This window comes from Mytilus californianus, unplaced genomic scaffold (assembly GCF_021869535.1).
Source record: "Mytilus californianus isolate M0D057914Y unplaced genomic scaffold, xbMytCali1.0.p SCAF_4, whole genome shotgun sequence".
Classification (NCBI taxonomy): Eukaryota; Metazoa; Mollusca; class Bivalvia; order Mytilida; family Mytilidae; genus Mytilus; species Mytilus californianus.
The window spans coordinates 50,167,426-50,186,305 of record NW_026262690.1 but is presented as its reverse complement, the minus strand read 5'-3'; the positions used below and the strand labels follow the sequence as shown (position 1 = coordinate 50,186,305).

The following is an 18,880-nucleotide window of genomic DNA, read 5'->3' as shown; positions in this document are numbered from 1 at the left end:
GTAACCAAAACAAGTGGATAAGCATGAAGAGTATATTATTTGCAATTCTAATATATTTAAACAAATAAATTAATGAAGTACTGTTTTTTACAACAAAATTGAAAATAAGGAGATGTGTGTAGATAGATAGATATTTTTATGTTAAAGTACAATTTGGTACATGATATACAAAGAATTACAATTTTCAACATACATATATATGTCAATAGACATATAAATAAGAAGATGTGGTATGAGTGCCAATGAGACAACTATCCATCCAAGTCACAATGTGTAAAAAGTAAACAATTATAGGTCAAAGTACGGCATTCAACACGGAAGCTTGGCTCACACTGAACAGGAAGCTATAAAATGCCCCAAAAAGACTAGTGTAAAACAATTCAAACGGCACATGATGCGCTGCTTGGACGAAATATTATATAAATAAATTCCAAAATCATATTAGTCCTTATTATATCTGAGGCTTAAATCTTCTAGATAGTCATGCTTCAGTGATTTCCTATATAATCAACCAAATTTTTTCCACAAATGGGGTGGCCCGGGCCCCCCCCCCCCCCCCCTTGGATCCGCCTATGCTTAACACCCTTTTATTACCTACTCTTTATATTTTGTACCCATTTTTCTCTATTTTTGTAAGTGCAAGTCTTATCTCCTGTTTTGCAGAGTTCAAATACCCATTAATAAAGAAATAAAGACTGAATACTTACTGCTTAGAGAACTATGATGTTAACATATATATATCTATATATAGATAATATTGTCGATTCAGGAAAATACCTATTTATTTATTCAGTGGTCATGGGGCAATGTTATCGTACATTCGATACTCCTCGGTCATTTTCCCTTTAATCATAGGTTTAAAAATACTTGTCAAACTTGCCATGCTGGAAGTTAATTGCTGGATTGTACTACTTGGTAGTATTCAGATGACATGTGTGACGAAATCCCTCTTTAAGATTAACTATAAAAAGCTGAAGTTTCCTTACAGTTCTATTCAATTTTAAAAGACTGTAAAGAAGTGAACTCGTAGTAAAAGTAAAATATACAAAATGGGCTTGTGGTTGTCTAAATTGTACGATGTATTTTCTGAATTTTCTGGATCAACACCAGCAAGAATTCTTATGTTAGGATTGGACGCAGCAGGTAAATTTATTTTGCTTTAATATGACTTAATATTGCTCTTTCAGTTTGCTTTATATATATAAATTTTTTGTATCGAACGACATGTGAAATTAGCATATTTAAAACAAGAAATTTTGACCTGAAATAGTAGTACTGCAATCCATATTTTCAATTAACTGTATTAAGCGTAGCCAATTAAATCGTCACCTGTCGGCTAAGACAATATGATTTTAGCTAAATTCTTTTTATTTCGTTGATTTCAGGAAAGACAACAATTTTGTACAAGATAAAATTAAACGAGAATGTCCATACAATTCCTACCATTGGCTTTAATGTTGAGACCGTCAGTCCAGTGAAGGGTGTCAGCTTTACCGTGTGGGATGTTGGTGGGCAGGAGAAAATCAGACGACTGTGGCAGCATTATTATCAAAATACTGAAGGTAAATTTGTTCAACATTTTACATGATTTCATCCTCCTTCGACGCAAGTAACCCTAGTGCATGTTTGTATGTGTATACGGCTATATTCACAATTACGCGTGTAATAGTTACACATTAGAAAGGCGTGTTAAGATTGTTAATGATATTAGATAATTAATACTGGTATAGCAAATAAATTATATATATATTTATAGACAGTAGTAAGATGGATCTTTTTTTTTTTAAATCTTTAAATTGGATCTGTGATGCTTGGGATATAACATCATCGTATATTAGAATCCATAAAAAAAGTATAGGAAGTAGCAATAAATTTCTGTTTAAATTATGTCATGTACAGTAGTGAATATGAATATTATTTAAAAAAATCAGATCAGAAAGAAAAAAAAACATTTAAAAAAACGCACAAATATATTGTTCAAACTTGAGCGCAAAATGTTGGATTTATTTAACGTATCTTCTTCAAATTTCAGGTCTGGTGTATATTGTTGATAGTAATGATAAAGAGAGACTTTCGGAAGCTAAAGATGAACTTGATGGAATTCTCAACAGTGATGAAATGAGAGGTGTTCCTGTTGTAGTCGTGGCCAATAAACAAGATTTACCACGTAAGCTTATAAGTCAATTCAAAATCATACCAATTTAACTTACATCGATCGAGGTAGAGTTGTTGATTAATAATGTGTTTTCTCATATCTTTTTTTTACAACGCCATGTCGTAGAAAAATATATTTCATTTACACATATTGGTATGTGATAATTTGGTCTTTTAAACATTTAAAATATATAATTCTGTGCATAAAAAGATTATTTGCTTAGATATTATTACTTGCATGATAAATAATAGCGGTTTAACAAAATTAAAATAATCATTTGACCTTTGATCTTTTACATTTTTTAGGATCTATGAGTCCATCAGAAGTTGCAGATGGTCTTGGTTTACCGAAAATGACTGGAAGAAAGTGGTACATTCATGGAGCGTGCGCAACAACAGGTGAAGGAATCTTTGAGAGCATAAAGGAAATGGCAAACTTAGTGAAAAATAACAAAAAGTATTGACCTTTTCATTCTAAACACTAGTTAGGTGAACTTAAAGATGATAAAGAGACTCCAGGATATCCCGAAAACCTATCTCCTGGACACTTCGACAACAGTCAGTATGAAACAGAAACGAAAATATCGATCCCAAATCATATTGAGGAACAATTGAAATCAGTGGATTGTGCAATATATTTAATTGGACTGAGAACGATGATTAAAACGATAGTTAATATTGTGATATATAATGTTATACTATTTTTGATTTGTTTGTATGTAATCATAAATAAAAATCTCTTGCATTGGTTAGTTTTTTTTCTGAATCATTCTTAATTTAAAAAGGAACACAATAATTTCACTTATTTAACTTTTGACTATATTTTTTCTATCTTTCATTTTCGACATGATTAATTTCATCATTCCATAATAATCTAATTTTTCCTTGTAAAGGAAACGTTTAACCAAAACATTTCCTCTTAAAGATATAATGATCGATTCGGCTACATTTACTACCAAGAAATTTCATATTTTACAATTGAAATATATAAGATAAGAATAGATGATAAGAATAGATGTTTTATGAATCAGAATTTGACAACGAACATACAAATATTTTCTTCATACAAAGAGTTCACAAACTCAATGTACATTACCATTGATTGTGGGATGTAAATTGTAGTAACTGTAAAGTTTAATGCTCTCGTACTCCGATAACCCAAAGTATCAAAATCGCCCTTGCCTTGAAATATGCACTCCACACGTGTTTTCAGACTGAAACTGTTTTTGAAGACTTATCAATCAAAATACACATACACATTCTAAACTTTGTATCTTCTTCCTCTTATCAATTTTTCCTGTTATAAGTGATTTAGGGAAGTCATGTTCTAGTTCAACTTTCCAAAATCAAAAGTGGATGATATGAATTTAAGGAACTAACAAAGTAAGACAACACCTGATTAGTATGTATACATATTATTCTCAAAGCTATAAAGTTAAACACAAGTAACAACCATATCATATTGAAAAAAAGAATTAAAAGAGTAAAATCCAACAAACTACCAATCCATTCAGAAATGTAAAAAAGAAGCAAACAAAAAGTTTACATATCTTGAGTTATAGCTGGCTTATAATTTTCCTGTTCGCACACCGAATTGGACTCAATAACGCATATTACAAATAATTACTGGCGACTGAACTAAAGTTGGGGGTTACCTACAAAGCATTTGATATTAACCCATTGTGCTGTTTGATGTTGGTTTTATTATTTTTTGTTGTGTTGTATGTCTTTATTTTGAGTTGTCTGATGGTTCGTGTTGTCGTCTGATTTTTTTTGCTTCGATTTTACACTTCAAAAGTACCTCCGGTACTCCTTTAGTCCCCACGTTATAGACATGTTTAATAACGCCACATTCTGTATGTACCTGTCCCAAGTCAATAGCCTGTAATTCAGTGGTTGTTGCTGTATATCATATTTGTTTTTCGTTTATTGCTTTGTACATAAATCGGGCTGTTAGTTTTCTCGTTTGAATTGTTTACATTTGTCATTTCTGGGCCTTTTATAGCTTACTATGCGGTAATGGTTTTGCTCATTGTTAAATGTATGGTGACCTATAGTTGTTAACTTCAATGTCATTTGGTCTCTGATGGAGAGTTATCTTATTAGCAATCATACCACATCTTCTTATTTTTATATGCACAGACTTTCAATAGATAATTCGCTTAAAAATACCAAATTGAAAAAAAATAAGCAATGACTAATTGTCTGCATTTCGAGCAAAAAATTGTCACCGTGGTGAAAACATAACATGTTATTGTTTTAGTGTCTATGTATCAAATATCATTTTAAAGTAACATTCCCCATAGAAATAGAATCTGTATTATAGATTATGTAACACCACTTCTAAGTCTTAAAACTTTATAATTAAATAATCATACTGTCCTTTTCGTTTCGGAAGTTTTACGTTTATGATAAAAAGATGTTGATGAGACATATATATATATATATATATATACAAGTCTAAATTGAAAACATTGTTCAAACCTAAGATTGCGTTGGATAAAAACCTCAATTTTTATACGTGTGCATGTAAAACAAATTTCTTGGTAGAGGGGTCTAAATACAGCACAAACAACATTTTCCAAAAGACCAAAAAAGTGAAAAAGTATATTTTAACAAAACGCATTTGACTACAGGTCGAAAAACGGATGTTCTTAAACCCTGCTGACTGCCGATTAAATTGATCACCAGATGTAACAAAATGGATCTTAATATTAATTTAATACCAAACAGAAAACAATAAACTTGCGGAAAAGATGATATACCACAAACATGAGGTGCAAAAATTTGGACACCATATCCGGATTTCGACAATTAATGTCTCTTCAGTGATGTTAGGGATCGAAACGGTATTTGGAAGGCCATATAATTTACCTCAATTTAGGATAGACTCTTGAATTTTAAAAAGTCGAAATAGAATGAACGGATCATATTAACCCGAAAGAAAATATATATATATATATAAGTACGTCTGAATCAGTGACAACTCTTTCTCTTAATTTGTAAGATCCTCTACGATAGATAATTCAGCTGATCTGTAATATTCCATCTTCATGCCTTATATACCATGTACTGTGTTACGACGCTAGATAAAAATTGACGAGGAAAGGTAACACCCGGCCATCGAAAACTTGATTTTTGTCGAGCCTAGGAGGTCTAGAGGTCTAGCGCGTCGGGCATAGTGCAAGGCGATTTGGTGCCACGATGTCTCAGTAGCATGAGTTCGAATCCCGGCCAGGGAAGAACAACAAATTTGCTTCCGCAAACATTGTTGGGCTGTTATTTAGACGAAGTATGTATACAGAATGTGTTTTCAGCCTTGTATCACCATCACTGGTGATCCGATGGATAAAATCTGTCGTAGAGTTGTCTCTGGTTCAGACGTTCTTGTATATATATATATAAATATATATAAAATATATATATGACTCTGAACAGCGATGGTACTCTGAACCGTTATGGTCACGTTTAAGTGCGATGGTAAGTCGCTGAAGTGCGTTTTTGATCACACCGAATTGCGTAGGTGGTATTGTGACGCTATCTTGTTGATAGCTACACCGAAGAGCGTTGGTGGTAACGCAGAAGTGCGATGGGTTACTTAAACTATTCTTTCAATGTTTTTCATGTTCACATGTCGATGAAGAAGTCAATTTTTTTTGCTAGAAGTAGCTTTTCCGTTTTGTTTTTTTTTTTTTATCTAAATCATCGAAAGTACAACTTTCTTAGTCCCAAATTAATACTATTTTCATACATTGAAAACCCAATTTTTTCGAGGTAAAATGTATACTTTCTACATACTTTTGATACACAAATTCCTCACTTAGTATGCCCTTATTGATTAATTTGACTTTGTAAATATTAAGTTTACATACATGACATTACAAAAACATTGTTGTTTTATTTTCAAACTGTACCGTTAACGCATATGACGTCAACAAAAAGTAAAACGTCGAAGTAAACTTGCAGGTACTTGAAAATACTGTGAGCATTTACAGTCAATGGCTGGTAAAACGGTTATTGTTTAATCGATTTTCATATAGTGCCAAGTGTTATTGATTGCCAAACTTCTAATTCCATACTATCGCAGTTTGATTTTTTTAAATGCTTTTGATATCTGCTGAAAGAATTTAACTTTAACTAAAAGAAGTTTTTATTATGAATAAAAATGTTAAAAAACGGTTGACTCTCTTGTAGTAATAACTCGGGTGATTCAGAAGTATGTTGTCGAAGTTTGGAATATTTCTTTATAGAAAGTCTACAAATATCTCTTCATTAATTGAAAACCAATTAAAAATCAGTACTTCATAACAAAACAATATGCCGGCAATTAATAGATATTTCACCTCATCATTATTCTTACTTGACTACTATTTGAGATTTCAACAGGCTTTTCCTCGGGGAGAACATTTTAAGGCCGTGGGTCGTGACTGGCGGGAATGACAAGCCGGATGGGACATCCTGCCGACCAAGGGGAGAAAAATAAAAAAAAACATTCTGCTAAAAAAAATCACACCCAGAATTTATCTGAATACATGTGCTTAACTAAAACATATCCATTTTATACTTCGTCTCTTTAATCGTTAAATTGTTGTTAGACTAGGTGATAATTCAAGTACTAGTATTAAAAACTTTTTAACTATCTAAATCATTCAAAGAACCATGCAATACCAATTGAATTGGTTTTTTTTTTCGATTTCAATTTAATTTTAATTTTTCATCATTTTTTGTGATAAAACTTCTAACAAAAAGAAATAAAATAGCAAACACATCATGCAGAAGCTGCTGAGATTCGGATTTCTTTTTCGTTATAGCCTCAACGTGAAATTGTTTGTTATTTTCCAATTCATATATTCATGACAAAAAGTTTGTTTTGCTCCAAATCAAATAAAAAGGATATGCACGGTCATATTTTGGGACAATTTGTTAACTTTCTACGAGTTCTTTTTAATTATAATGGAACGAACACTGTAATTTAGATAAAGTTGGGATGTACGAATGAAATTAAAATACTAATTTATTTTTATTGAATAGCAAGAAAACGAAATTCTACAGCAAATAAAGGAAGCACTGGGATTGAACATCTACTCGAAGATTTTTTGAAGGCCTTCCCATAACTTGATTTGGACGACAGAAATGCAAATCATCTAATTCATCTCTTGAAACACTGACGCAATAGTTTCATTATACGTGTTTGCGAAAAGTTCCTAAATATTATTATACTATATATTTGCAATTCTAATATATTTAAACAAACAAATTAATGAAGTATTGTTTTTTACAACAAAATTGAAAATAAGGAGATGTGTGTAGACAGATAGATAGATATTTTTATGTTAAAGTACAACTTGGTACATGTACATGATATACAAAGTATTACAATTTTCAACATACATATACATGTCAATAGACATGTATATTAATACCAACCAGTCTTTAGAGGCATATAATGCACTGCTTGGACGAAATATTATATAAATAAATTCCAAAATCATATTAATCCTTATTATATCTGAGGCTGAAATCTTCTAGATAGTTTCAATATAATTGTAATTGTGGACTATAAATGTTTCATTGCTTTTTAGTGTTTTTTGCTGTGCATGTATTGATTTTGTGTCACGGATGGATAACCCAAATCCTTTCTTTTCTATTACCTATTACTAAGATCGATTGTCAATGTCACCGAAGTGTCCGAACTGGAAATTAGATACTACAGAGTCGAATCACTTTTTTCGAGGTAGTTTGGTAGTTTTGTTCCCGAGAAAGTAAATACTTATGTACTTTAAAACAAACATTCGCCTTTCTTTTACCTATTATATAAGTTACGAACGTAAAAAAAATTATATTTATATGAGGGTATGGATGGGGTGACCTTCATTTCTTTATTATTTACTTTTATAAACCATTTTTCTCTATTCTTTATCTTTTTTGACCAATTTCTCTATTCTTTATACTTAACCACCCTTTTATTACCTACTCTTTATATTTTGTCCCCATTTTTCTCTATTCTTTATTTTTTGCCCTTTATTCTGCACCTTTTGCCCATTATTCTCTATTGTGTAAACCCCATCCAGACCTTCTTATGATGCATTCCTGTTAGCCATTGACTTTATTACTTGTATGTGCCTTATCTCCTGTTTTGCAGAGTTCGAATATCCAATAATAAAGAAATAAAGACAGAATACTAACTGCTTAGAGAATTATGATGTTAATATATATATATCTATATATAGATATTATTGTCGATTCAGGAAAATACCTATTTATTTATTCAGTCGTCATGGGGCGATGTAATCGTACATTCGATACTCCTCAGTCATTTTCGCTTTAATCATAGGTTTAAAATATTTGTCAAACTTGCCATGCTGGAAGTTAATTGCTGGTTTCTACGACTTGGTTGTATTCAAATGACATTTGTGACGAAATCCCACTTTAATATTAACTATAAAAAACTGAAGTTTCCTTACAGTTCTATTCAATTTCGAAAGACTGTAAAGAAGTAAACTCGTAGTGAAAGTAAAATAGACAAAATGGGCTTATGGTTGTCTAAATTGTACGATGTATTTTCTGAATTTTCTGGATCAACACCAGCAAGAATTCTTATGTTAGGATTGGACGCAGCAGGTAAATTTATTTTGCTTTAATATGACTTATTATTACTCTTTCAGTTTGCTTTATATACATTTTTTTGTATAGAACGACATGTGAAATTAGCATATTTAAAACAAGAAAATTTGACCTGAAACAATAGTACTGCAATCAATATTTACAATTAACTGTACTAGGTGAAGTCAATTAAATGGCGAGCCTACGGGTTTTACAATATGATTTTAGCTAAATTCTTTTTATTTCGTTGATTTCAGGAAAGACAACAATTCTGTACAAGATAAAATTAAATGAGAATGTCCATACAATTCCTACCATTGGCTTTAATGTTGAGACCGTCAGTCCAGTGAAGGGTGTTAGCTTTACCGTGTGGGATGTTGGTGGGCAGGAGAAAATCAGACGACTGTGGCAGCATTATTATCAGAATACAGAAGGTAAATTTGTTTAACATTTTATACAATTTCATCCTCCTTGCCCTTGCATTTATGTATGTTGCATGGTCATAGTACTACTCTCCGTTCCATAAGTACACTTTAGAATGGCGTTTTAATCTGATAACAATAATTTAATGATTATCTCGTGTAAAGTAGTGAATATACATATTATTTAAAAAATCAGATCAGAAAAAAAAATTATTTCTATCGGTATTGCAGACTTCAAAAATACAATAAGAAATGATACCGCACGGAAAAAGGGAAACATCTACTGAAAAGTATCTCAAAGTATGGTATATATTATAATAAAAAGAAAACATGTCTTCAAATAACATTAACAGTATCAATTTTTCTGCACCAGATGCGCATTTCGACAATAAATGTCTCTTCAGTGATGCTTGAGGCCAAAATATTTGAAAATCCAAAGCTTACTAAAAAGATGAAGAGCTATATTCCAAAAGAGGTTAAAAAAAAAAGTATAGCCAAAGCCGGGCAAACACTCTTTTAACTAGCCAAAAAGTGGCTTCGAGGTTTTTTTTTAATTTTCTAGAATTTAGAGACTTCAGTGAAGATATCCACCCAGTCTCATAATTTATATATATCAATCATAAAAAACACTTTTTACACCATTGGCACTCATACCACATCTTCTTATTTATACGCACACATATATTGTTCATGCTTGAGGGCAAAATGTTGAACTTATTAAACGTATCTTCTTCAAATTTCAGGTCTTGTGTATATTGTTGACAGTAATGATAAAGAGAGACTTTCGGAAGCAAAAGAAGAACTTCATGGAATTCTCAACAGTGATGAAATGAGAGGTGTTCCTGTTGTAGTCGTGGCCAATAAACAAGATTTACCACGTAAGTTTTAAAGTATTTATTTTTCGTCAATGCAAAATCATACCTATTCATTTACATCGAATTAGAGTTGTCGATTAATAATTTGTTTTCTCATATCTTTCTTTTTTTTTACGACGCTATGTCGTAGAAAAACGTATTTGATTTCCACATATTGGTATGTGACAATTATTAGCATTCCAACATTAAGAAATGGTATATGCATAGTTGGTCTTTTTAAACATTTAAAAAATGAAATTCTGTACAAAAAATAAAGAAATCATTTGCTTAGATATTATTACTTGCATGATAGATAATAGCGGTTTAACAAAATTAAAATAATCGTTTGACCTTTGACCTTTTATATTTTATAGGATCTATGAGCCCGTCAGAAGTTGCAGATGGTCTTGGTTTACCGAAAATGACTGGCAGAAAATGGTACATTCATGGAGCGTGCGCAACAACAGGTGAAGGAATCTTTGAGAGCATGAAGGAAATGGCAAACTTAGTGAAAAATAACAAAAAGCACTGACTAATCCCATCTTTACACAAGTTATGTAAAGAACTGAAAGATGACAAGGAGACTCCATGATATCCCGACACACAAACTCCTGGATACATCGATATCAATCAGTGTGGTAACAGAAACGAAAATATCGATCCCAAATCATATTGAGGAGCAATTGAAATTAATGGATTGTGCAATATATTTGATAGAACTGAGAACGGTCAATAAAACGAGTGTTAATATTGTGATATTTTATATTATACTTGTTTTTGTTTGTTTGTATGTATTCATAAATAAAAATCTACCATCGGAATTGTTTTTTTCTCTGACTCATTCTAAAGTTAAGAGGAACACAATTCTTTAACTAAATTTGTCTTTGTTTCGTTTTGGACATCATGAATTCCATCATTCCATAACAATATGATTTTTCCCTTGTAAATGAAACATTTAGCCAAATATTTCCACTTAAAGATATTATGATCAATGACTAATACAAAGACAGTTTCAAGTTACATTATAAAAATCCATGAGAAAGCATTTTATGCAAAATAAAATTCAAAAGAATTCAAAATAAAGAAACAAGATAGAAAATGCATTAAATCTTTCAAAGAAGGTGCCATTTTTTCATCTTCTACAACCAAAATATATAAAATTATAATAGAACTTTTATGAATCAGAATTTGATAACGGACACACAAAAAAATACCTTCATACAAAGAGTAGAAAAAAAATCACTGTTCATTACCATTGATTGTGGAATGTAAATTATATAGTAATTATAAAGCTTGATATTCTCGTACTCCAATAGCTCAAAGTATTAAAATCGCCCATGCCTTTAATTATGCACCACGCACGTGTTTTTTTAGACTGAAACTTTTGTTAAAGACTTGTCTATCAAAACATACATACACATCTTAAAATTTGTATCTTCTTCCTCTTGTCGTTTTTTCCTGGTATAAGTGATTTAGAGAAATCATGTTTCTATTAAACTTCCAAAATCCAAAATTGTAGGAACAAACAAAGTAAGACAACACGTGATAATTATGTACAAATACATAAGTTACAAATTAAAACACAAGTAACATTAAATTACAACCATATTATATTGAAAAAAAGAATTAAAAGAGTAAAATTCAACAAACTACCAATTCTTTCTGAAGTGTAAAAAATAATCAAACAAAAATGTGGCTTATTTAGCTAGTATTATAGCTGGCTTATATTTTTTTACATGGATCAAATTAGCTACGTACTAGTATTTATTTCACATTATAGATTACATAGCCTTTCAATAAATAATTCGATTGAAATAAAACCAAATTGAAATAATAACCGGACGAAAGACTATGAAAATAAAAAAATAAGATGTGGTATGATCACGACCACTTGTCTCTGAAAAAAAATTACCTATATACTTTAATTTAACACAAGGTGCCTAACCCATACATTTGAGAAATGTCACCCTGTCGCGAACTTCCGTTATATTTCGATTCTGCGGTTGTCTATCCCACTCAAACTTGTTATGTCCTTAATCTGTACATTAAATTATCTACAAAATGGTGTATAACACGCCTATTTCTATTGTCGGAAACATTCTTAACAGACATTATACGAGTTAGGTACCTTTTGTTATATATATATATATATTAAAGTATATAGGTAATTTCTTTCCAGAGACAAGTGCCTCCGATTAGGTTGATAAATTTTGGCCTGCACCGAATATCAACTGCTCTCAAACACGTAAAATATAAGATACACGAGACAATATCCATATATTGTGTGATAAAATATTCCAAGTATTTAGACGTTTAGAATAAAATGTGGTTGTGCCTACATGGCAAGTACCAGCTTATATGCAAGGTAACCAATGTGTAATAAAGTGTGTAACAATTCTAGTTGAAGCTGACATTTATTGCATATTATAGTTTGCAGCGGTATTATCACGATGTCGCGAAGTCATATATGAGTTATATATATTTACAACGGCAAAAATGCAGGTTTTACATAGTTGGACCTGAATTATTAAAGACGAAAAATTGTATATATTATTGTGAAACACATTCATGTTTAGGTGTTGGCTTGGTTATCCAATGCAGACAATATATGGTATAATTGGCTTAGGTATATTGGTTGGTGACTGTTTGAATGATAACATTTCCATCCTTGGCAATATATATGATATAAACTTGAATTGCACATATGTACCTCTCCAAGCCACCATACTTCGTGTACATGTACTGTGTGACAACCGTAGATTAAATTTCGAGGAAAGTCATCACCAGACGAACGAAAGCTATATTTTATCACAGGTACGAGACGAGAGTTCATTTACCACCCCCCCCCCCCCCCCCCCCCCGAGGAAATTATATAAATTTGTACATGCAAAAATGTTGTTCTTACGTTATGGGGGACATAATTGAAGATGAAAAAGATTAATTCTTCATTTTTTTTTGTAGATGTAAAATTCTATCATACTTAACGACAATCAACAAGTTCTTTACTGGTCCGAAAATGAAACATTTACACGTTTTTCTTTTTGTTGATAACACACCAAAAAAAAACATTAGCCTATATCCCCCCCCCCCCCCCCCCCTCCCCCCCCCCCCCCCCCCCCTTAAAAAAAAGAAAGAAAACAGAAGCATAAAACAAAAAGAAAATGACAGTAAACAAAAAAGAGCAACTACAAAGACGTGAACAAACAACAGCAAACAAAAAATAAAACAAAAAACAAAAAAATTGGAGTTAAAACTTGTGTATAAGCACAAAGTAAAAGCTACATTAATACAACTGTCAACTTGTATTGCAGTGTCCCATAATTTTCTCAGGGAAATTTAGTTTTTTTTAAACATAGAACATTCAAAATAAATATTATTTCCTTGATCGACTACAGAGGAAATTAAAAAATCGAGGTTCAAATAATTGAAATAGTTAGTTATATTTAGATACTTTTATTATTCAGTCGTCAATGTCTAATGTAAACATACATTCGATACTCCTCGATTATTTCACTTATAGTTAAAGGTTTTTCTATATGCCTATATTGATTGTCATACTTTCCATGTTGGAAGTTAATTGCTGGATCGTACAATCTGGTTTCGATCAAATGGCATTGGTGACGAAATCCTACTTAAACATCTATTATAAAAAGTTGAAGTTTTTAATTTGTCTTTTATATCTTGAAATATAAGTGAATAGTGTAATTAAAATATTCAAGATGGGTTTGTGGCTATCTCAATTGTACGATGTATTTTCTGAATTTTCTGAGTCGACACCAGCAAGAATTTTGATGTTGGGACTGGACGCAGCAGGTACATTTCTTCCTTTTATATGACTCATTTAATATACTTAGTAAATAGTTTGCTTTATGGAAAATTTAATATTTAACGCATAGGGAAGTTGAGGAATTTTTGTTTGGCTATAACGAACAACGATTCAATTTTTGAATACAGTCAATTTAAGATGTGGGTATGCGCCAATGAGAGAGTATTGTAAACTGAGACACAAAAATAGACAATGGACATTTTGGGAAATTTAATTTGACTAGCTTTTGAGCACTGAACCATTTCTACGTTTTTGTTTTCTTATTCGATGTCTCAGGTTAAGTAATACCTTGTCAGAGAAAAACAAACATTAAAGTTTATTAATACTTCAAAACAACGTTAGAATAAACATTGTGTACTTAAAAAAATGACATAAGACTATAATTCATATATTTGATAAGACAAAAATACATTGAAGTACTCAGGAAATGTTTAAGTAGGATTTCGTCACCAATGCCATTTGATCGAAACCAGATTGTACGATCCAGCAATTAACTTCCAACATGGAAAGTATGACAATCAATATAGGCATTTCGTCTTAAAAAAATCGCATTTTACTGACAAAAACTAAAATTGTAATCAACTGTTAAGAGACGATTATCAGTTATATGGATAAAAAAGATGTATTGGGTATAAGGAAATGAAACAGCGACAAAACATCACAATAATAAAAAAAAACAACATTTAAACTTAAAATTGTATAGCTGATTTTGCGAATTGTTGTAAAAAGTTGTTGGTTTTTACTTCAGGAAAAACAACCATTCTTTACAAGATCAAGTTGAATGAAAGGGTCCATGCAATCCCTACTATTGGGTTCAATGTTGAAACTGTCAGTCCAGTGAAGGGTATCAGCTTTACCGTGTGGGATATTGGTGGACAGGAGAAAATCAGACGTCTGTGGCATCATTATTACCGGAATGCAGAAGGTACATTTGTTTAATACTATACAGAAGTTCATCTTACTCCGCCGTAAATAACTATTGCTAAATTGACTTCTCATTCATGTTTCGAATGCGTAATTTATCATTTAGTGCTGTAATTGTTATTTCAGTTCGGACTTCCATTTCTACCGGGCTTACCACGTATAATATTCACTTTAAATCTTTAAATAATTTAGTCTGATGTCCGTTTTTTACTTTGATGACTTGACAGAGAAAATATAAACGGAAGTAAACGACTCAAAAGTCGCATGCATGAAATAATCAATATATCAAGAGAAAAAGCACTTGCATTTGTTTTCTGGTCATTTACCTCTTCTTTAACTGTCAAAAACATTCTTTAGTTAATTAATTTCATTTTATGACAAAACGACTCAATCCAGTTTCATAGCAAAATCCGTCATCATTAAATCAGATAGAAATAAATATTTTATACGAAACAAGAAAACTATTCAAAGTTGCTTATTTATATAATGCAAAGAATTCAATTTTTATTTTAAATTTTAAATGCTATTAATAAGTCAGTAATCGTCATCCTATTTATTGTTTAAGCATGCCAGTGTACAAACAAAGTGTAACTGTCTAAAATCGAATGCAAAATATATATGACCTTTACATTTCAGGACTTCTTTATATAGTTGACAGCAATGATAGAGAGAGACTTTCGGACGCTAAAGATGAACTTGATGGAATTATCAATAGTGATGAAATGAGAGGTGTACCAGTTGTAGTCGTGGCCAATAAACAAGATTTACCACGTAAGTTTTTTTTTCAAGTTCTAACATTGTGGTTAATTTTAATGCCCCTCCTATGAAATGATAGGGTGCTATGTTTTCCGGTCTGTGTGTCCATCCGTCCCCTATCAGGATTACGTAAAATTTAAGGTGGTTAAAAGTTTGGTTTTAGGTAGTTTTATAACATTTAAGACAAAGTACACGCGGTCATTATGATATAAAGTAGTAAGATGTGATATCCACTATTTACATATTGACATAATATTCAATGAACATATTTTGATATCGGAACATGCTGTAAATAAAACTCAAGAAATCACTCATTTTTTATTTATCCTTTTATATTCTATAGGATCTATGAGTCCATCAGAAGTGGCAGATGGTCTTGGTTTATCGGAGATGACTAGCAGAAAATGGTACATTCATGGAGCGTGCGCAACAACAGGTGAAGGAATCTTTGAGAGCATGAAGGAAATGGCAAACTTGGTTAAAAATAACAAAAAATATTGACCTCTGTCATCTTAACATACGATACATGAACTGGAAGATAACACAGGAAGTAGAAGATATCCCGATAAACATTACTTCGGACAACAAGATAAACATTGATCTGGTAACAGGAATAAAGATCTAAGTGTGGAAATGTATACAATGAAACTGTGCAATATGTTAATTCATTGAAGGACTAGATTGCCGATGTAGTACTTCCATAGTAAAATCAAACTGAGAAAGATGAATTATATTATTGTAAATCATTGTGGTATGCATTTTGTCAACGTTCTGTTGTTCTATTTGTATGTTTATAAAAAAGTGAAACTATTGATCTTACATTTGTCCAACTCCACAGTCCAGAATGCAACAAAGCTATTTCACTTCATTAATTTTATAATTTCAGAGATAAGAGGGCAATTTTAAAATCTGCTTTTAGGAAAATAGAAGAAGCAATCACTTGCCTTTATTTCGTATAGATATCTTTATTTTTTTTTAATTTTGTCAATAAATGATTCCATTCTAATTTTAAAAATATAATAGTAATAATTCTTACTTCATATGTTATAACAACATGCAGTCTGTCTTACTAACGGACTTTTACATTTATTCGGTGACTGTAAAAAAAAAAGTGAAATTATCCATTCATGAAACTTTGCACGCCACCTGAATAAACGGACCAACGCCGATTGATTTTTTTTAGTATCTAAGCCAAAGAACACAGAATCAGATTGATCTTTAACCGGCTATTTTTCGAACTATGGTCAGTCCTTGGTATCGTTGGGAATTAGAGTATCTCGATGTTACAAAAACGACATTAGGTTATCCTTGTGTGTGTTTTTATTCATATAAAATAATAATATTTTGCTTATACAACATTTTAATTGATATCGAGTTTTATATCATTCATATAATCATGAAGCTTACTTTTATGGAGTCTCATTTTCAAAACATTACAATTAAAGATAAATAGATTCGTAATAATTAGCATGATAGTAATACAAATTGTTATACATTATAATTGCTTCAATAAAATCAGAATTGAATCATTACCTGAGGAGTTCAGCAGAATGATATAATCCGTGGTCTCTTAGCTTGTAGTCTCCCCCAGTCCTTCATGTAAGTATTAAATACAATAAGAAAAAGTATGAACCACTATTCAAAATTAACGATGCACTGTTGGGACTGTTCAGTAAATGTATTGTGATTTAGTGTACTGTCTTATGGAGATAATTATATCAATTAGATATACTGGAAGACCAATCATGAATCTATGGCATTTGCTATATATGAAATTAGTGTACTGAAGATAGTAAAACATCCGTACATCTTAGTGCTAGAACGTGAACGACAACAATCAAATCGCATGAATACCAAATTAGGTGAAACTAGATTCGTCCCTTCTATAGGTGGGTCGTTCGTCATACAATTCGAAGAGTAAATACACTAACCTTTAAAGCTAGGAAATAATGCAAGATGAACAATTCGACTCTAATTTCAAGAAAAAAATACATGACGTCTTCTTGTCTCTGTACTTGTATCACTAATTTCAATTTCATCGAAGTATATGGCATGCAAGTTCTCGATGAGAAACAAATAGTTGGGTAATAGGACATTAGCAATTTATTTTGAAAGTTTTGAGAGTTTTCTCTCATTAAACCATGCACGAACAAAGGTTAAAATAAAAATAAACATACACAAGAAATGCATAAAATTAGATAAGCCAATATAAATATATACTTGCACACAAATAAAGTAAATAAACATTTTTAAAGAAATAGTTTGGTTGTTTAGATATGTCAAATAATAAGTAATTATTACTATTGATTCATCTTATAAGTGAAATGGACTTACTGATGTTCAGTAGTTGTCGTTTGTTGATGTGGTTCAAAAGTGTTTCTCGTTTCTCGTTTTTTATATAGATTAGACCGTTGGTTTTCCCGTTTGAATGGTTTTACACTAGTAATTTTTGGGGCCCTTTATAGCTTGCTGTTCGGTGTGAGTCAAGGCTCCGTGTTGAAGACCGTACTTTGACCTTTAATGGTTTACTTTTATAAATTTTGACTTAGATGGAGAGTTGTCTCATTGGCACTCATACCACATCTTCTTATATCTATTTGGTGGATGTTTTTTCTCTTTGAAAATCCTTGTTCCATATAATGATTTCTTAACTACACAAAGAAAGCTGCATCGCGGAATTTTTCAAATTTTCCATTAAAACCATTCAAATAATTGTATTTTTCTTATTTTCATTACAAATATTTTGATGATGAAATAATTAAAATGCAACAACATATTTGCTGGGTTTGAAGGATTTATATTCCTACTCGCAGTTGGTATTCCAATGGGTATTATCTGTTCACCTCTGTTAAAAAGATATTGAAAAGAAACGAAAGGGGCCCTCAAAACCAACAAGTCTTATTAAAACAGAAAACACCATGACCAAAACAAATCAAACAAAAACCGACAAAAAGACAAACAGCCGATCACAAAAAACTACACAGAAGTCTAAGGATTGTTAACACGAACTCTGCAAAAAAAAAGAAAAGAAAAAAAAAGGGATGTCATCAGGTGCTCTGGAAGGGTAATCAGCATCTGCTAACAATTTAGGTAGTATACGTATGTCAGTTGAAACATTAATTAAAACTAGAGGATCTAAAAAGTCTATATCGTTCCCCTTAATCGATGTTCATCTTCAACAATTTCCACTCTCCAACATTAAATAATGGCATATTATTCATGATCAAATATCTTTTTTGGAGATCTTGTATTGCTGATCATTTTTACTGTTTTCAGTTTCTCTCTACTATAGATTTTTGCCCAAAACTCATAAAATGAATAAAAATCCTTATTTAAGATCT

At 31.3% G+C, this 18,880-nt stretch overlaps 2 protein-coding genes across 2 annotated transcripts; both read left to right on the top strand.

Moving 5' to 3' along the window:
• Positions 1-860: 860 nt before the first annotated feature.
• Positions 861-10,856, top strand: LOC127736954 (uncharacterized). Its single transcript, XM_052247517.1, has 8 exons — positions 861-1,143; positions 1,386-1,562; positions 2,033-2,167; positions 2,461-2,611; positions 8,663-8,775; positions 9,015-9,191; positions 9,923-10,057; positions 10,408-10,856. Exons 1-8 carry the CDS (start codon positions 1,050-1,052, stop codon positions 10,563-10,565), a joined length of 1,140 nt encoding a protein of 379 aa, XP_052103477.1. The 5' UTR covers positions 861-1,049; the 3' UTR covers positions 10,566-10,856.
• A 2,712-nt stretch (positions 10,857-13,568) lies between these two features.
• LOC127738218 (uncharacterized) lies at positions 13,569-16,350 on the top strand. Its single transcript, XM_052249393.1, has 4 exons — positions 13,569-13,846; positions 14,608-14,784; positions 15,420-15,554; positions 15,883-16,350. Exons 1-4 carry the CDS (start codon positions 13,753-13,755, stop codon positions 16,038-16,040), a joined length of 564 nt encoding a protein of 187 aa, XP_052105353.1. The 5' UTR covers positions 13,569-13,752; the 3' UTR covers positions 16,041-16,350.
• Positions 16,351-18,880: the final 2,530 nt, after the last annotated feature.